A 20,635-nucleotide genomic window follows, 5' to 3' on the forward strand; every position below is an offset into this window, starting at 1 on the left:
AAGTCAGCATGTCCAATCGTCCTCAATGACTTCTCATCTTGAATCTAACAGGATAAACGAGAAAAGACAAATTTAAATCTTTATTGGGCAATAAAACATGTAAGTGTTTCATCTTATGGAAACTAATATAAGAAGATTTGTTGAAGGTTACATGATCCGTCACTATTAAAAATTCTCATATTACATGGCAATTTTCTTGCAAATTTGTTAAAAGAATTTGCAAGAAAGACTTTTTCTTGCTATTTTTTCTAAAAATTTTAATTGGCGGGTAATTCCTTCGTGAGTAATTATTTCCTACAAAATTATAAAATTCACAAGTATTTCTTACAAAATTTATTGCGAAAAGTGTTTTATACAAAATATTTTGCAAACAAATTGGCAGCAATTTCCTGCAAATTTTTTTTCATAACAACATTTATAAGTATTTCCTACAACAAAAAAATTCAAAACAAAATTGGCAGGAAATATGAGTTTTTTTAGTAGTGTGTGGCAATTGTATCCATGATCTAGCTACCTTTCGTGGCTTGTAAGTTAGTAGACTCATTAGAGTGTAGGTTGATTTGGTTAACCTTTCCATGTGTGCTAATGTTTTGGATGAGCCTTGTTAACTGCTCGATTTGTTCAAGGGTAAAAGAGCTTGAAGAATGGTTTTTCCTTCCATTATTTGGATGTATTCTTGGTCTTGATGAGCATTAGAATTTGTATCGCTATTGAGAGAAATAGAGTTGGAAGCGTGTTTTCCGTTTTGCTTTATCCATGGTGGGTAACCATGTTTGGAGTAGAATTCTTCTACTATATGGTTCATTTTTGTGACAGAAAGAACATTGTTTTCCATAATTTTTCCCTCTGCGACAACCTGCTCTCTTTTCTCCTAGCCCTTGATCTTTTCCATTTTGTTGTCTGATGTTGGTTAGCAAGATATTGTCTTCTACCTGCGTGGCTCCACTCAGATTTTGCTCTTGATGTAGAACTATCGAAAAAACCTTATTAATGTTTGGTAAAGGATCCATCATGAGGATCCTTTCAAGAAGCACATATTGTACTTCGTAAAGGTGGATGTGATTCCACAACTGCACTTTGCTTTACAACAACATTTTGGTATGAGCCTTAAAGAATCTAGTTCTTCCCAAAGAATCTTAAGATCTGTGTAGAATTCAGTGATGGTTCTTTCACCTTGTTTGATGGAGTGCATGTCTTGAAGTAGATCGGAGATTCTGAAGTGATTGCCCGTCGAGAACCATTTTTTCAAGTCTTCCCATAAATCCTTGGCTTTGTCAATATAGACTATGCTTTGAGTAATCTGTGGTGAGAGAGTCCAATTTATCCAAGAGATTACCATCACATTGCATCTTTCTTAGGCATCGAAAATGGTTTCATCTTTAGTTGGTTGTTTGATTCCGCCATCAATAAACTTGAGCTTGTTCTTGGAAAGCAACGCAAGTTTCATTCCCCTACACCATGAATAGTAATTCTTCCATCAAGAGGGGCATGACTAGGACCATTCATGGGTTTTCCTTGTGATGGAGATCATATGGACTTGATGGGTTTTGTGAGACGTCGGTGGTTTCTGAAGACATGATGACTAAAAGAAGCAAGAAGCTGAATAAAGAACCAAAAAGAAAAGGAAAGAAACAAACGAAAGGAGCCAATAATGTTGAAAAGAAGAAGGTATGATCAGAGTGGGATCAGACCAAGCTTTGATACCATATCAGAGTTTATGACTTTTCATTTTGGAGAGAGAGAAAAGTTGGTACGAGGAAAACGACAAAACTATTGTGTAGAAGGGGAGAGAGAGAGCACGTAAGCTTGTTGCATGAGAAAAGAACATTTTCATGTATATGGAAAAGCTTATGCAACGGGTATATATACATCAAAAAAGCAAGAAAACAAGGAGAAAACAGTAACCAACTCCAATAATTTATTTTAAGAAATATAAACAGGCAGTAGAGAAAGCTCTTATAAATTTCAATAATGTATGTTTTAGAAGAATTTATGCTCGTTCATTATTTTGTTTTTAATATAATATCTAAGTTGTTTTCTAACTATTAAAATTAATTGAATCTTTTTAAAGTTTGATCGAAAAACATCACAAATGTTTTATAAGGTAAATTGTATCTTATTCAATCTACGTTTCCGCATTCTAAATGTTGTTATTGAAGAAATTAAAACCACAAAATATATTGATTAATTATTAGAATATGAAGAATTTAACATCTAGTTCGCAAAATTTACTCCGAAAATGTTGTTTTGACATCACAAATATAGCGAATTTGTTATCTAAAGTGTCATAGAAAAAGGTTAAATTATGTCTTTGCTTCCCATTTTCGTTCGAAATATCGAATTGGTCTCTTTATTTTTATAAGTCTCAATTAGGTCTCCAATTTTATTAAATATTATCAAATATGCCTTTTTTGTTAAGTTGGGATAACCAACATTAAGGGAACATAGAGGTGGCATTGTGATGTGTTTCAAAGAGTGACAAGGAAAATAATTAAAAAAAAAAACTAATGAAATGGAAAAATGTTATTTAATACAATTAGGGAATTTAGGGTTGTTCTAAATAGAACATATTGGGGATTTTGCTGAAATACGGGTTCTAAAATTCAAAGCCAAATGGGGATTGTGTTCAAACATTGATAGAAGTTTGATATTTAAAGTGTAGGTGATCATCTATCTAGGAACGTCTTTAGTTTGATCTCTAACATTTAGAAGAAAAGCTTGGTGCCCTTTCTCTACCAAATCAAAAGCAATTTGAAATGCTAAAAAAGCATCATCTTTGTTTTCAGAATGTAAAAGTGGCTCTAGTATTCTTGCAACACCTTTTGGCTCATCCAAGAACATAAGACACTGACAAATACTCAGATAATCTGGTGAAGGTAGCTTTTGAAACACTTTAACAAGAATACGAAGAACCTAGACAACAAGAACAAGGATCAATATCACTCTTATGTCTTAAAAACTATGATTAAAAAGTATTATCACATTTCTATAAGTTGGAGATTGTGTCATCTAAGACCCAAGAAATTTAAATAATTAAATAAATATTTATTTAATAAATGCGGGTAGTGGGAGCCTTTATGGCATTTATAGCGGACTTTTATGACGTGGAATAGTACTAGCTCAAGTGGTGGAGAGTTCTTAATTATGCCAAATTGTGTGTTATTTCAAATTGTGTATTATTGTGTTAAAATGCTTGATCATGGAGAGTGATAATATAATCCTGGATTCATAGGAATTATCACGAAATGTGAATTGGTTGATTGGTTGTGCTTTGACTTGACAATTAGAGGGAGAGAGAGAGAGAGAGAGTGTGTGTGTGTGTGTGTGTGTGTGTGTTTTAGAGACTGCCAATAGTGAGTACAAAGAGGGGAGTATTCTGAGCACGTGGAAGCAGTGAACCTTGTGCCAAAGTGCAGAGTGGGGGCAAAGGTGGCCATTGTTGATCAAGAAGGGGTGTTGAAATTCCCAAGTTTAAGCAAGGAAACCAAGTTAGGGGAGTTAGACTTCGTGAATTTAATTGTGTTGTGGCTTTTCCTATGATGTATGATGATTTACCAATAGTGAGTATAAAGAGGGGAGTATTCTGAGCACGTGGAAGCAATGAACCTTGTGCCAAAGTGCAGAGTGGGGGCAAAGGAGGCCATTGTTCATCAAGAAGGGGTGTTGAAATTCCCAAGTTTAAGCAAGGAAACCAAGTTAGGGGAGCTAGACTCCGTGAATTGAATTGTGTTGTGGTTTTTCGTGTGATGTATGATGATTTAAATGTTGAAGCAGTGTTTATTCTATGAAATTTCGTGTTTTTGAAAATTTTCCAGAAACCACCTGACGGGCCTTCAAAGTCGCCAAGCGACTCTTGCCAGCATGAGTGCAATTTTGGGTTCCTGCAAGGTGTTGGCACAAGCAAGCTTGAAGTAAAGAATTGATAAAGCCAAGTGCATGAAGATCATATGTGTTTGATGAAGTTTGATGAGGATCCATTTGAAGATTAAGTTTTTGGACTGTTAAATATGAAAATAATATGTTAAATGTAATGTTTTCGTGTTATATCATGTTGGTAGGCTATATGACATAGGTTAGATGTCTTGTTAGTCTTGGTGTGTCTCTTTTAATCTGTTAAAATGGATTTTAACATGTTAAAAGACTTGTAGTATATAGTTTCTGGTATGAATGCATTCAGTCAGTTGAATTATTTTTCAATCAACTAATTTCACTTAAGTCAAGTGAAATCAGCTAACTGTACGAAAAATTCAATCGACTGATTTCACTTAAACCAGACTATATATGCTATGTTTTCGATAGCAGAGTTACGTTTCTGAGTTTTTGAACGCGAAATCTTTTCACTCTTCTTTGGAAAAATCTCTCTCTCTTTGCAATACACAGCTGCAACGTGAAGTTTGAAGATCTTGGTTGATCTTCGAGGCATTTTGTCTTGTGAATAGCTTGAAGAACACATGTATGGTTGGCTAGGGAGAGTCACCATCAGGTTTGGATGTTCTTGTGCCTCTAGTTGTTTTGCCTGATGTGATTTAAGGTTTGTAAGTGTGATTCTTATAGGGTGGTTGTCTATATTTTCGTGTGAGGCAAAAATCTTGTGTGGTTCTTTGTTCAAAAGTCTAATCTTGGTGTTTGATTTGTAAAACTTTTGAATATAGTGGAAACCAGGCTCAGGTGTTCTGGAAAACTGGATGTAGTTATGTGATTGAGTGAATCAGTATAAAAATCATTGTGCAATTCTATTTCTCTCATTTCACTCACTTTGAATCACTTTAAAGTCTCAAGAAAATCAAGTAATCCACTCTTTGTTGTGTTTTAATGCGTTCTTGTGTAATCTGAGACTATATAATAGTTAAAAACATTGATGGAACAAGTCCTATATGTAAAAGATTGTTGTTTGAGTTAAATTTGTGAATTATGTATTCTACATAAATTCCCAGTATTTTAGCCGATTGATTTGTCTTTTTAATCAATTGTTTCATAGCTCAAGAACAAATTAGTCTGTTGTTTTATTTTTTTTAACCGATTGAAAGTGTACTAGTCTGCTGCTTTTACATCCTAACTTTCCAGTCTAGTTGATTCAATTGAAAAGAGTTTAAGCTTTCAAAAAAGTTTTAAATAGCCAATTTAACCCCCTTCTTGGCTTAAATCACCATTTCAAAACTAACACGAGGAACCGCCTGGTGGCATGATTTGGCCGTAAGGCGACACAACCTTTCACACCCTTTTTTTGTGGGTTTTGGGATGATCCATCTGGCGATTTTTCTTCACTGCCAGGTGACGCAAGTGGGTTTTGGCTCGACTTGGGTTTTTCTGCACATTCTGGATTAATTTGGTTGGGAAAAATGCATTTATGCATGATGATGAGTTGAAGAAAAATGAATAATCGAAGAATTACGCTGTAAATTGACTTAATTGGATGAATTGGTGACAACACTTCTGTTGGCTGATTCGGGAAGGCTCGAGTTAAAGGGTTCAGCGAAGGGTTCAAATGGAATAAAGTCTAGGAAGAAATGGTGAAGATAGAATCATTTGTAACTTGTGCATCTTCGGTCATACATGGGATTGACTACTTGGAGTAGTTAAATTGGAAGATGAAAATATGTAAGGAGAAATTACCTTAGGTTATTGATGTTAGGATTAGATAATATAAGTCATAGTTTTTTGCAGTAATGATGTTAGGTAAAAATAATGAATTTGGCTCTTCCCTTTATTAGAGTAAATGGTAGTTAAAGAGATTGTATTTACAGGTGTTTGAATTTATGACGGTGCCAATGGGGTAATTGACACGCGATAGTGGATTAATTGATGTTTACAATGGGGTTTTGGTATTGTGATGTGGTTAACTTGGGTTTGAGTTGATTGGAAAACATAGTGTGAAGTGTGGCTTCTTCTTAGTTAAAATTAAGGGTGATATAGTCAACATAGAGGTATGAGTATGAGAATGGGTGTGTTGATAATGTATCAAAAGTGTAGGCTTCATGATTGTTGAATAGGATGTGAGAAACTTGGTAATGGTGCAATGGGTTATTGAGGTGTGGGATGTGTAGCATCTGCTCTGCAATGTTTTAAAACTAGTAAATTGATGTTACTGGTGTAGCGCCTGGCAATAGAGACTGAACCGCCACGCGATAGCTACAATTTCAGTGGCAGTGGTAGCGCGTGGCGCCTGGCAATGGAACTCATTCTGCCAGGAGATAATGTCAGGATCAGAGACTTTAGAGGCGCTTGGCGCCTGGCGGTTTGCAATGTCCGCTAGGTGGTTTGGACGAGGTTTCGCCTAGCAGCTATGGTGTAGCGCCAGGCGATAATGCAGAGGTAGAACTTGTGGCTTGTCTTTGAATGTACGTGGTCTACAAGGCTTTGGGTGATACCTCAAAGATCGATTTGTTTGAGTGTTCCTTGAGTTGTGGCTCGGAACGATATCCCTTGAGTTGTGGCTCGAGATAGAGGGTAAAACACGTGGCATTCCTTGAGTTGTGGCTGGGAATAAATTCTCTTGAGTTCTGGCTCGGGATGGCGAATGAACACGAGAAATCCTTAAGTTGTGGCTCGGATTGGCAAGTGTTGCTGGTGTGAGTGTGTGAGTTGTGGCTCGTATGGATGAGTCTAGAAAGATTGCCCTTCTCGGTATTTAGCCGACGATTGTGGTAGTCTTGGGACATTACGAACTATGCTTCTTGTCGGGAACTCCACCTAGAGTTACGGAGTGTAGTCTGTAGCATGTTTCCCGCACGTGTTCTACAAGTTGTGACTTGTAGGTGTGGCAGGGTATATTGAGGTATTCACCAAAAGACGTAGAGCATGGATAATATGGTGGTGGCCATATTGTATGGAATCAAAGGATAGAGTTCCTTTGAGGTGTGTGTGCATATAATTCGTTATACGGGAGCAAACGATGTTGCAGGTGGATCTGGTGAGGCATAGCATCGGAGAGGGGCTTGATGGGAAAAAGCTTATTACCAATTTTTATTAAGTTTATCTAACGTTTCAAGCACATTTCATCATAGTATTTGAATTGTTTACACTGTTTGACACACTTTCACTTCAATATTAACTTAAATATTATCATAAAATGCATTTAAAATGTCAAATAAACTTAACAAAATTTGGTAAGAAGGACTAAATCCACATGTTTCTAAAGATGAAGGACTAAATTGGTATCAAGTTTCGAAGAGGGACTAATTCTAAAATTCACTGAAACTTGAAGGACTAAAAACATATTTAACCCTTTTATTATTTAAATTAGTAATATCGACCGGGATGTTACATGCTACAAACCAACTAGTTGTTAAAGAATAAATTTGATCCACTCAACAACTTTTTCAGTTCTGTTTCAAGTACTATTCAGCTGATCTTCCTCTTACTTGACCATATAAATTCATACAAGAGCAAAATATTCATCCCATATGAGTACACAATTCATAAATATGTAAAAAATTCAAATTATGAAACATATCCTAGAGAGATATTTCAAAGATAACTAAAACCATATCCCATCTCAATGAAATACAACCCTCCAATTTCACAAGATACATGCAGTGCTTAGGACTTAACACAAGCTGAAAACTTTTAATTCTCTTACCTCTTATTTGTATCCCCTAAGGTTAACAAAGAAATGAGAGACATAAATGCAATATGATAGAGTTCCTTGAACATTGTCATTCCTTGTAATTGCCTCCTCTAGTTTATCCAATCTCGTGCATTTAATACCAGTTCCCATAGCTTGCTGGTATTTTCCATCCACGATACACCTAAATTAGATAAAGCAACAAAAAGTGAGGGATTCTTAAGAGTTAAGATACATTTGGTGTATTAAATAACATTTCTCCACGACACTAATTTCTTTTAATTTTATTTTCCTTGTCACTTTTTGAAGGCACATCACAATGCCACCTCACTATTCACTTAACGTCGTTTAACTTAACTTAATAGAAAGTACTTCTTTGATACCATTTAACAAAATTGGGAGCCTAATTGAGATTTATAAAACTAGATGAACCAATTCGATATTTTCAAATGAAAATGGGGACCAAGGGCATAAATTAACCATTAGAAAATGAAAAGGCTTTGAGTTGATCGTTATGTACCCTCCAACATCCCTCACATATTTTTCTTTGTATACATATTTATCTTTGTATCCCTCAGCGTTAGTGGAACATAGGATTAGGTGCACAACCATTTGGTGTTCAAGTTTGGCATTCCTCGTGCGGCTATTTGTTTTTCTTGTGACATTTATCTCTTTTTATCATTTTTTTATCCATTTTATTATAATATGCATATTACATCTCAAATCCAAACACAAACCTATTATAATCTCCAACTTAACATTCCTAAAAATACAAATCCATACTCAACAAATCAATTAATATATTTCAAAACAATCGCAACATATTGTGTAACGCCACACTACAAAACTTTGAAAGCCTCCAATGTGAAACCAATGGCAAAGAACCCCAACCCACAAAAAATTAAAAAGACGAAAAAAAAAATCATAACACCAATGTACAAAACCATTATACAAACCAACATGAAAGTAAAAAGGAGAGTTTGTGGAACAAATAAACCCAAAAACCAAGCATAATAATCGAATAAATAACAAAAGTTAGGGTTTCATGGAACATAGCTTTCTTAAAGATACTTTGGCCACATCGTCTTCCACATCCCACGAAAGATAAGCTTTCACCACATAAGAATCACACCTAGAGGCACAAAAATGAAAATGCATTATAAGAAAATGTCTTATTAATAACCAATTTTAGTGACCAATTTAATACTAATTTACAAAATAAAAAATTATTGGTTACTAAAATAGTCACTATTATGAATAAAAAATTATATTGGTATCTAAATTGAATTCTAAAATTTAGGTACCAAAGTTTTAGCTACTAAAGAAAAATGATTACTAAACATTAGCTACAAAGTTTTTTTCTACCAAAGAAATTGATTTTTATATTAGTATTTAATTAATTAGTAACCAATTCAGCAACCAAGTATAATTTTTATTCATAATAATAACTATTTCAGTAACCAATAATTTTGTATTTTATAAATTGATATCTAAATTAATCATAATTAACAATTTTTTATCACTAAAATTAATTATTAATAAAACATTTTTTATAATACCGAGAAACCAATGCAAATGGGAAATGACGAAATTGATGGTCTTCCAAATCTTCTTGAACTTAAAATTCAATTGGAAAAAGAGGTTTTGACAACAAATTTTTTTATAAAGTTGACAAATTTTCTACAAATAGGATTAAAGTAGATTAATTTTTTATTTTTAATCAAAAAGAAGTAATAAAAGTAGTACTTTTTATCTTATTTAGTAGTTTGTCAAAAAATTTCAAAAAAAAAAAACTTTATTAATGTATCATTTTCCAATTCAATTCAATGAAATCCTAAATCTACACATTATCAAGATGTACAATCTTAACATTTGCTGTAACAAAACGCGGGACCTGTAATCTCTTAAGAAATTGATTTTTTCCACGTGTCTCATTGTTAATGAGCGTCAATTTTTAGTTGGGGTCAAGGTATCGGTACTCAATTTACCTATAGGATGGGTGGTTTACTCTTTCACTCTCGTCATATAACGCTGAGAAATGGTGAGCATAAAAGACAAACCCCTCCAACAAAAATGTATGGTTTTACATAACTTATATCTTAAAAGACTAAATAATGTATTAGGGCAACATCTACTTTAAAATATATAAATATATATAAGAAAAAAAAAAACATTTTTGTATTTTTGAGTCTTTTTAAATTTAAATTTGTAAAAATAAGTTCGTTGAAAATTTTTTCATAAAATATAGATAAGTTGTTAGGGTGGAAGATAACTTTACATGTGAAGTTCTCCTTCACTTCGCCGATTTTTTTTTTTTTTTATTTTCAAAAAGTGAAATTATTATCTTGAAACCCAAATTTTTAGTAAAGAAGTGAAGTCGTCTTTTTACGTCACGACTTTACCTTCTTTTATAATTCTTTTTATAAGTTTTGTTGTTCTAGAGGACAATGTACGGGGACCTCTCATGTTGATTAGGGTTGGAAGATAGAAAAGAGCGAGGACAACCACACTGCACCTGCAGGCTACCCTTGCATGCATCCAATTTCATATTACTATCCTTTCTTCTTCTTTTTCTCATTACTACAAACAAATAAACCCTTTGCTCACACATCATTTTTGACGTCAAACACAAACAAATACATCCATATATTAAAAATCCACCATTAACAAAAAGGTAACAAACCCATTCACGCAACCTTACACACCAAAACAATTCTGCTAACTTTCACTTCAACTCCTACAGCAATAGTTTATACTCCATTATTTTTTTTTAAGTTTTATCGTGGACGAATTCACTTTTTCACTTAACACAAACCGGTTTTCTAGATAACGATTTTACTTTTTAAAAAAAATAGAAATCGACAAGGTAGAAAACGATTTCACTCGTAATACCGTCCTCTATCGTCCTCCACCTTAATGATTTGTCTCTATTTTATGAAAAATTTTCTAACGGATTTTTTTATAAATTCTGGTTAAAACGACCCTAAAATACAACAAAAAAAAGTTAAAAAAGAAAAATGGTGAATTGAATATACTATAACTAAGGCGTACGCTGCAAATATGAACCCTGAAACTTTAGTCTTGAACATAAATAAATACAAAATAGTAAATAACCCTCCCAAGCCTCAAGATCCCATTCATGAGGCCACTACTGCGCTAAAATATATGTAGCATGACACTCTGAATACAATTCTTGTAGTGAATCTAATCTCTATGTTATCCAAAATCTATAAACAAGAACTTCTAAAGATAACCATAAGCATCTCATATTATTTCCACTGCTGCAGTAGCAGAAACTTGGTTTTGTTCCTTGGCCACCATTCTCCTCATCTTCCTCAACCAATTCACACTACTTGCGGCATAATCATAGAGGCTGAGAGCAATGTAGAGTCCAATCCCGGCAATGATCCCATTTGCTATGGAATATGTGAGAGGCATTAGAAGCATTGTGGCAAAAGCAGGCACTGCATCCTTGGTGTTGCTCCAATCTATGTCCTTCACCACCTTCATCATCATCACTCCAACCATCACAAGTGAGGGTCCTATAGCCCAAGGAGGAACACTAGACAACAGAGGAGTGAAAAACAGTGACAACAAGAACAACAACCCAACCAAAACTGCTGTTAATCCGGTGCGACCACCTTCTCTCAAACCAGCCGATGATTCCACAAATGTTGCTGTGCTTGTCACACCCAATGCAGAACCCACAATCGTGCTTCCTGCATCAACCATGTAAGCCACGTACTCACCTTCAAAATGTCCCTTTTCATCCAAAAGTCCACCAATCTCTGCCATCGTGTACATAGTCCCAGTGATCGCAAGCACATCAACATAGAACAAAGTACCCAAAGCCACCCAAACCTCCTTTTGGTTAAAATCACTAAACCTCACCATTCCAGCAGTGGATTCAATCTTGTGAAAACCAACAACTTGCTTGAAATACTCATAACTTGCATCACCAACTGGGGTGTCAGGAAAATAAGTAACTTCGGTGTGCCTAAACCAAGACACAAAAGTCACAAAAACAATGCCATAGATCATGCTTCCCTTCATATTCTTCATCACTCCATAGCTTGTAATCAGGAACCCCACAAGGCCCAGCCAGAACTTTGGGCTTTGCAGTTTCCCACCCAAGCACGCTCCTGTTTCTGGGTCCACAATCCTACAGGCCGTGATGGTTACCAGGCTGGAAGGGTCGGCCCCAATAAGCCCAACACCGAGGCTTGACTGCAGGCCCGTAAAGGCGATGAAAAGCCCGATCCCAGCTGCGCAGCCCAGCCTCACTGAATGAGGAATGAGCTTGGCAAGCTTCCCTCTCAACCCAACAGCAGAGATAAACAGAAAAGCACAACCCTCAACCAAAATCACAGCCAATGCAGTTTGATACGAGATTGACCCGCTTCCATGAAACCCAACCAAATTAAAAGTGAAGTAAGCATTGGGCCCCATGCCCGGAGCCAGGCCCAAAGGAAGGTTAGCCAACAGGCCCATGGCAACAGACCCAACAAGAGCAGAAACGGCAGTGGCCACAACCAAGTCACTCTTGGTCTTGGCAAGACACCTCTCGTAACCAACGTTGGGCTTCACCCTGCAGTCTGGGCCCGCCGGAGAGGAGCAGTCGGCGACGGAGCATGTTCCGCCGGAGGCAGCGATGATGGTGGCGTTGACGGTAATGATGTAAGCCATGGTGAGAAAAGTTGCGATGGCAGCACGAAGCTCCCTTGTGAAGCAACTTTTCCTCTGTTCCAACTTGAAGTAGGTGCCCACAAAGCTCTTGGAAACGGCATCGTTTAGAGCTTTCTCCATCTGGGAGAAAGAGTTTGTGAAGGCTCTGAGTTTTGAAGTTGCACAGAGATCTCTACCCATTTGAATGTGAGTGAAAACGCTTAAAGGTGTGAGATAGAGTGATGTTAACGTGTGGAAATAAGCAAATGAAATGGAGAAGAAGAAGAAGAAGACGAAGAAAGTGTGAAACTTTGTTTGAGGGTTGTTGGTTTCATCATGGCTACTTCTTTATATGGTTTGTTCTTTTGGTTTAAAATATTTGTGCACCATGCCAACTAGTTTTTTTTTTTTTTCTTTTATGAATTAAGGAAAACGTTTAAGGGAGATAAATAAATTATATTTGTTGGTTTCTTTTCTTTCTCATGAATTTTATAGGACAAACAGAAGACTCTACCTTCCATGCAGGGATGTCATTCATTTTGCTTTGCTTTATAACTGCTGGAGTAAATGGATATAATCGTAAACCAATGATCCATTGAGATACATTATATCAACATAACATAGTATAAGGGTAATGTTAGACTTTATTATATTAATTTTAATTTTAAATAAAATGTATATTATTTTATATATTTAATGTGCAGAGAACAAAAAGAATATAAGTTATACATTTACTAAAAAAAATAAATGCAACGTAATTTATCTCCTAAAATTCCAGTGTATATATACTTATTTTTAGTTGACTGGTAGAACTATTTTTATTATTTTTCCTTTTCTTTTATTGTTATATTAGTAATATAATAATGATAATTTTGAGATTCAAAATATTAAAACTTTAAAATATAATTAAGCACAAAATAAAACATAAATTGTATGTATTTAAATGAGAAAGTCTCATTATAACTAAATACAAAATAGAAAGATAATTGTATACCAAATTGAGAAAACAAATACCATTAAAATTATTGATGCATAATTAATATTGATATGAAGCTATTCAAAGTATACTTGATAAACGATAATAAATTTAAGTATTTTTAGATAAGTTTTTATTTAGAAAATTTTGTTCTATTAATAGGTATTTAAAATTTGTATATTTGTCAATTGAATTTTTTCATTCAATCTTATCTATCAATTGGGATGACATGTGATTGGTGTTATTCTGTATGTTATTGTTTATGTGTCTTACATAAATTAAAAAATAGTTTAATTAAATTTTAAGTCACTTATAAATTTAACTAATTTTAATTAAATTTCTATCACAGTAAGAGTTTAAAATCTTTATATTTTTTTAATTAAATAGTGTCATCAATTAGAGTGACATGATAGTTTAATTTACAGTTTTTAACAAAACATAATGAAGCTGAACAATAAAATACAAAGTTTTTAATCTTAATTATCTTTCTAAAAAATAACAACGTTTATTTTATAAATTAAATAATATAACAAAAATCATATCAACCACGTAAAAATATGAAAATAATACTTGATAAATTAATATTTCATACATTTTTTTCTATTATTTAAATTCGTAATGTTCAATTAAGACCAATAAATCAAACAATCACGTCTTTTTAATAACAATATATAATGAATTGAAAATTTATTCAAAATTTAAAGTTACTTAATTACTAAACATTTATTTTTTTTCTCAAGATTGACCCGTCTCGCCAATATATGAGAATATAATTAAATAAAAATAGAAAATTATTTACATTATAAATGTGAAGCCAATATTCGTTTTAAAAGTAGTCAAGAATATTTTTAAATGCATTAACTAAATTTAAGACTCTCGGTAATTAATTTGGGTTTTTTAAAACTTACTTCTCCTTCGACTTTGTGGTTGTGGGTGGTAACTACAATGGAATCTTTATTCTCAAATTGTATTCTTACGTTTCATAATATTTCAACGTGAAGTTCAACCAAGACTTTAACTAATTAGAATCCTCTATAATAAATATTTTTCTTTGCTTATTTTACAGTTCTGGGGTCATTGTAATGTGGCAAAGTACTTCAGATATGCCATTGATCCAACTTACAAGTCATGACAAAAAGAAAAAACTATGGATTTTGACTCTAGATGATGAACTAATGATACACTAGGTCGTTTAAGTTCAAAACTTTAGGTCAAATAATTTTGGATGAATCTAATATAAAATACCGTGCACTTTAAAATCACGAAGTTCGACGAAATTAGAAAAAGGAAATATAATAGGGTACTCTGATTCTGGTTTGATTTTGTTTGCAATTATTAAGATGCAAGACAAGAAGATAGATTTAAAAATCCAGAATAAAAATGTTTCAGAAATGAAGTACTATTTTGGCAACACTCATGTGGGAGAATCTCATGAACGTCAAATATATTTAGCGTCTGTCTCTATGAAATTGTTAGAATCATTCTAACATTAAATAAAAGATACGTCAAAATCATCAAGCCTAACCAATTGCATGAGGAAAATACAATATATTTAGAAGGTTTAGAAAAAAATAGAAACATAAAATACAGTATATTTAAACAAAAGTATTTTTGTTAAGTATTTAATAAAACAAAAAATTTTAATACAACTATGTCTATAATTTGAAAGCGTATGGGTGAGGTCTGGGTGATGAAATTTTAATCATTTTATTCTGTCCACGCTGTTAATATATTTCCATTTCTTGCATGATACAATGCGATTCATAGATTATCAGGTCACGTGATAAGATACCACGCCTGCATACAAATTTAAAATAAGAGCATTAAACATCAACTAATTCTTTTTAAATATTCAAGTTTTATAGCACTTTAAAGTTAAAATGTGAGATCTATAAAATCGTTTAAAAACATAAATACTTTTATAAATTATACTCGAGTTTTCTATTATTAAAAAAAAATAAACTATAAATATAATTTAGATAAAATCATTATCTTTCTGAAATATTTTCTCTAAATTGTTCTCTATCCTCTCTTTAAGGTTATATGACCTCATTTTTCGTCTCTTTGAATATCTAAGGTCATCTTAGGACTTTTGACGTAAAGAGTAACACAATTAACTAAACAATTTTGCAAATAGAAAGTTCATTTTTTACTCTTCTCTTGAGTCAATATTGTTTTAGTTATATATGTCCTTTAAGGAGTTTGCATGTGACTTTAGGTAGTTCTATGTAAATCTTTGATCTTTTGTAATCATGAAGGTGTGTTTAGATCATATTAATCTAAGCTTTCTTTGTCTAGTTACCTGGATTGACCCCTGTGGAACTCTTATGAGAGATAATTCTGATTTTAAAATGAGGGAAGCTAGTTTAATTATATAAATTGACTTTTGTCTGATGAATAGGTTGTGAAGAGGAATTACAATTGTTTTTAATTTTCTGAAGTGTATATTAGTAATTTGCATTAAATGATGATAGTGAGTGTTTGAATTGAATTGAATCTAGTTATACGTAGAAATGATTAAATATAGTATGATTGTTCTATTTGCTTTATCTAAGGCTTGTTTTAAGGTAAACAATGGTGTTTTTGAATTAAGGAAAAGATGTTGCCTTGATGAGTAAATTGGATAATCTGATATTGTTCGGTTGTACTTAAATTCTGATATGACGTTAAGCAGTACCTTTGGATTGTTGGGTGCTAAGTGAAATTTTGAAACATAGAGAGCTTTAGGGCTGTAGGGTGTTGGGCACTCTATAAGAGGTGTGGGCGCCAACAAAATCTCACTAGGTGCCATTTGGAATTCAATTCCAAGGAGTTCCAACGACTCATAGCGTTAAGCATAGGTAGTTATGGCTGAGTGCCAAGTTGGGCTTTGAACACTAGCTTGATTTTGTTAGGCGCAAACTAGGACTTAAGTCCTACAAAGTCGTTGTATAATTGTTGAGAAGGGTAATCTGATGTATGAATGATATAAATAAGTGATATAAAAATGTTTTAGATTATAGTGAAGATTGTTTGAGTTGAAAAATGTAATGTATTGCATGTTAATTTGAATGAGAGTGTGATGGCTTTCTAGGGAGGAAGTACTTCATTCAGTCGAGTTTAGAGTGTATTGAAGGGGAATTTGAGAAGATTATCTCGACTCTGCTAGTATCTAACTCATATAGAGGAACATACCTAGTTGTAAGAGTCGAGGGAGGTTCCTATAATTTGATGCTCCAATATGAAACATAATTGAACCACACAGATACAAAGAATTTACCATGTCATACCTAAGAAAGAAATTGGCCATATTTTACTGTTCTACGAGAGTGGGCTCCTTGGGAGTTGAGATGGTATGACAAGTGTAAAATCTCTAAGTTTATTTAATACACATGTCTTTCAAAAGTAAAGTCAAATGTGTAAGTCTTGTGACCCATGGGGTTGTGGTTATATTTTCTGTCAGAATGAATATGCTTTTGTAGACATTTGCTTATTGTTGAAAATATTTGATGATTGAATTGATGAAAATTGAATTCATCATGATATGATAGATTATAATTAATATGAATTGTTATAATTGCACTACTTTACTTTATTTTGGTTTGGTTTATGGTTTGTCACATATGTTGGACATGGATAAAAGATGGTGCAAGTGAGTGGTGGTGAACAGTGAGATTTTTAATGGACTGTTTAGAGTTTTGATTTCATACTCTCTCTCTCATTCAAAGATTTTTTTTTTCTTGTTGGTAGGGACATTAAAAGTTCTAAAATGTTTGTTTTGTGTTTAGAAAATGATTGTAAACATAAAAAATAAAATGTAATTTTGTCTTTATAATATATGAATTTATATTATTTTAATTAGTAGAATTAATTATTTCCCAAAACATAAATGCAGTGGAGTAAGAATCACTAATTATACTTTAAAGAGTACCTTACAGGTCATCTTGCCTCCAACTATCTTTTTAGACAATGTACAAATAATTTATGAAATAATATTGATTATTACTTGATAAATATAAATATTTGATGATAGTTTAAAGATATTTTTAAGTCAAATAAAAATCATTAAAATAAATTTAATGGAGTCAATATTAAAAGTTATTCAATGACTAATCTCTTTGTCCATTATATTAAAATTCATTTAATGAATAACGTAAATATATATATATATATATATATATATATATATATATATTAAAATTTATCTAATAAATAATGCCATTATATACATTCAATATAACTGTTTTCTCTCATCTAATAAAAGACATTCTTGATATGGATTAAATATATTTATAGTTTCTAAGCTTAGATTGGAATTGAAATTAGTCTTTTTACTAAATGGCTTAAATACTTTTTTTGTTTTCATTTTCGTAGTGTTTGTTGCGGATGGTCCTCATTTTGACATATAATGTTTAAAATGGTCATCATTTTCATAATTCGTGTTTTATTTGGTCATCTTTTGTAACACTGTTTAAATCAGTAACGGAGCACTGCATAGGTGACACTTTTTGGTATTATGTTGCATTGGGGTGTGTTACGTGTACTGTACAGTATTCCGTTACTTATTTAAACGGCGTCACAGAAGAGGACCAAATCAAACATGAATTGCGAAAATGAGGACCATTTTAAACATTCGGTACAAATGAGAATCATTTTAAACATTCTGTCAAAATGAGGACTATCCGCAACAAACACTACAAAAATGAAGACGAAAAAAGTATTTAACCTTACTAAATTTTGATATATTTTGGTTTCCAAATTCTAAAAATAATAAATGTAGTATTTTTAACCAATAACATTAATATTTTTTATATGTTAAATAGTGTTCCGCAATGATATTTAAGCTTGAACGTATCAAACGATATAACAAATCAAACGTCAATATAAAATGTTGTTTGACACATCAAAAAATATAAGTCATGTGAGGTAGAAATAATATACATATTCATTTTGTATATTTGAGAACCAACATATCAAAGTTTTGAGAAATAACGAATTCTAATTTTGGGTGAAAGTTTAAGCACAAAAAAAACATATTTAACTATAAATAATAAAATATAACTATATTTATTAAAAAAAAATTTATAACTCCAAAATCATTTATTAAATTTTAAATACAATGTTGTAACTTAAATTTTGAAATTTATCTATACACAGAATTTTTAAAGAAAATATTAAAAATTTTAACATCTAAGTGAAATTATTAAAAAAAATTATTAAATTTTAATTTACCTTTTTTTTTGGGTTAGTGAAATTTAAAAGTAATAATTATCTTTTAACACATCAGTGATGCTAAAAGATAAACATCTTGAGTCTCACATTACATATTTGTGAGAAGTCTAATACAGTTTAATAAATTTGCCTAAGATAAATTTCAAACAATTTTAACACCATCTTAATATCTAGATGCTTAACTCAACTTTATGTTGTCAACTCGTCTGGTAAAAATTATATTTTATTTATATTTTATAATTCTACTATATTTCTAGAAAAGATAAAATCTCTAACAAAATATTTTCTTCTTAATGTTGTTTTTATTTTTAAAATTCCATACTTTAAACTTTGAGTTTAGTTTCACTTGCATAATTTGATCTAAATAATACTATTTTGATGTAAACATATTTCTAATTATTTAATAATTAATTATATAATATTTAAAAGTCGAAAGTATTTTGTAATGTAAAAGTTATTGGTATACTATTCCACTAAAATGTAAATATAGTATTTATCGTTTGAATCTACTAATGTGAGATTTAAAAAATGAATCAATCTTGTCTAAATTCATGAAAAAAAAATGTAGTCGTACACATATTTTCTCCCTTTCCTCTCAACATTGTCTCTTAGGAGATTGCATCATTATCATCTTCATCATCATCATCTTATTATTATTAGATAAATATAAATATTTTCTCAATAATCAATCTCTAATATTATGTATGGTAGTAATTTTAGGGTTACTTTATTTACTCTGATAATATCATGTACGATTATTATTTTTTTAACATTTTTTTTATTAACAATGAGAACTGCCATGAATAACGTTCTATATAGAACATGCATTAAATAAAATTATCATATAATTGGGAACTAAAATAATAAATTCATTCATATAACATTAACCAAAGATTTATTCATAAAAACTATATAATTGATGAGAAGAGATGAAGAAACTAATAGCAAACGGCTATCATGTGTAGAGCATGAAATAATTTAGCAAAACGAGTAAATCATGAAAAGAAATGGAAAAAAACAAAACTTGCTGAATGCATATTAAAGAAAGTTGGTTATTCTCCAGATATAAAACACTTAGTCCTTTGAATTGTTTCTACTTTCAATAAATAAGTTTGGTGTGCGTTATGTAAGAGTAATATTCTCTGGGTGTCCTCGTCCATCAATCCATATAAATACAAATATAGTTTTTAATCCAATGATCTATCACAACAAATAAAATACAAATAAAAAGAGTTCAAATTCCAAAATTTGAATGGACCTTTAAGAGAAAACAAACATAAAGATAAGTATTGTAAAGACCTTTAAGAGAAAACAAACATAAAGATAAGCATTGTAGTAAATAAATAAATTACTCAAGATGGTCCTTAAAACTTTATGATCTTTAATATTACTTTGATCCTTGTTATAATATGGTGAGGTGAATGGTTAGACCAAATGTAGTTTGTAGAGAATACAATAAGTATGACTTATGAGTATAATTTATTGAATAAATTATTTCATGACTCATGAGTATAATTTATTGAATAAATTATTTCATAACAATAATTAATTAATTAATATGACTAAAATCAATTGAAATTGATTTGATAATTTGTAGTTATACAATCTCATAATATATTTCTACAAATATTATATTAAAAAAAAGTTAATAATAAAACTATTTTAATACTTGTGTTACCATCATTCTCACTGAAATAGAATTAATCTTATAATACGATAACATATTTTATTTAAACTCTTATATGTATTTGAAATATTACAAAATCTATAATATTTAGTAGGATAGAATTATCATATTGGTTAATTATTACAACAAGTGTATTAATACTGGTTGGATCCGAATTTACTGGTTGAATAAGGTCTTAACTGGTTCAACCGTTGTAAAATCTTTCATTATGATTTTACATAACATTTGAAACGTGATTCATAATTTTTTATTATTAATCTTTTTTAAATAATCTCTGAAACACTGATTTCAGTAAGTTGTTTTCATGTTTTCATAATTAATGTGAAAAGGTTAGGAGTATCGTTCTTTCTCGTTACTTGTGAGATTCGAGTTCAGCAGCTGCTAAAGTTTGAACTTTAAAGAGAGTGTAGGCCAATTTATGGCTCTAATTTTGTTCCAACTTGGGGTGTGGCTCATGGGTATTAACTGAGAGGCAGAACAGAGCCACGCGTGGAGCCCATACCCAAAATACTCTTTTTGGAATCTCATCTTA

General features: G+C 31.7%; 1 protein-coding gene across 1 annotated transcript; it reads right to left on the bottom strand.

The window, feature by feature from the left end:
- Positions 1-10,578: 10,578 nt before the first annotated feature.
- On the bottom strand, positions 10,579-12,566 carry AZG2 (Xanthine/uracil permease family protein). The gene has a single exon (XM_028046545.2). The coding sequence runs from the start codon at positions 12,428-12,430 to the stop codon at positions 10,829-10,831; it is 1,602 nt and encodes a 533-aa protein (XP_027902346.1). The 5' UTR covers positions 12,431-12,566; the 3' UTR covers positions 10,579-10,828.
- Between the last annotated feature and the right edge of the window lie 8,069 nt (positions 12,567-20,635).

This window comes from Vigna unguiculata, chromosome 9 (assembly GCF_037176805.1).
Source record: "Vigna unguiculata cultivar grain cowpea cultivar isolate G323 ecotype 2 chromosome 9, ASM3717680v1, whole genome shotgun sequence".
Lineage (NCBI taxonomy): Eukaryota > Viridiplantae > Streptophyta > Magnoliopsida > Fabales > Fabaceae > Vigna > Vigna unguiculata.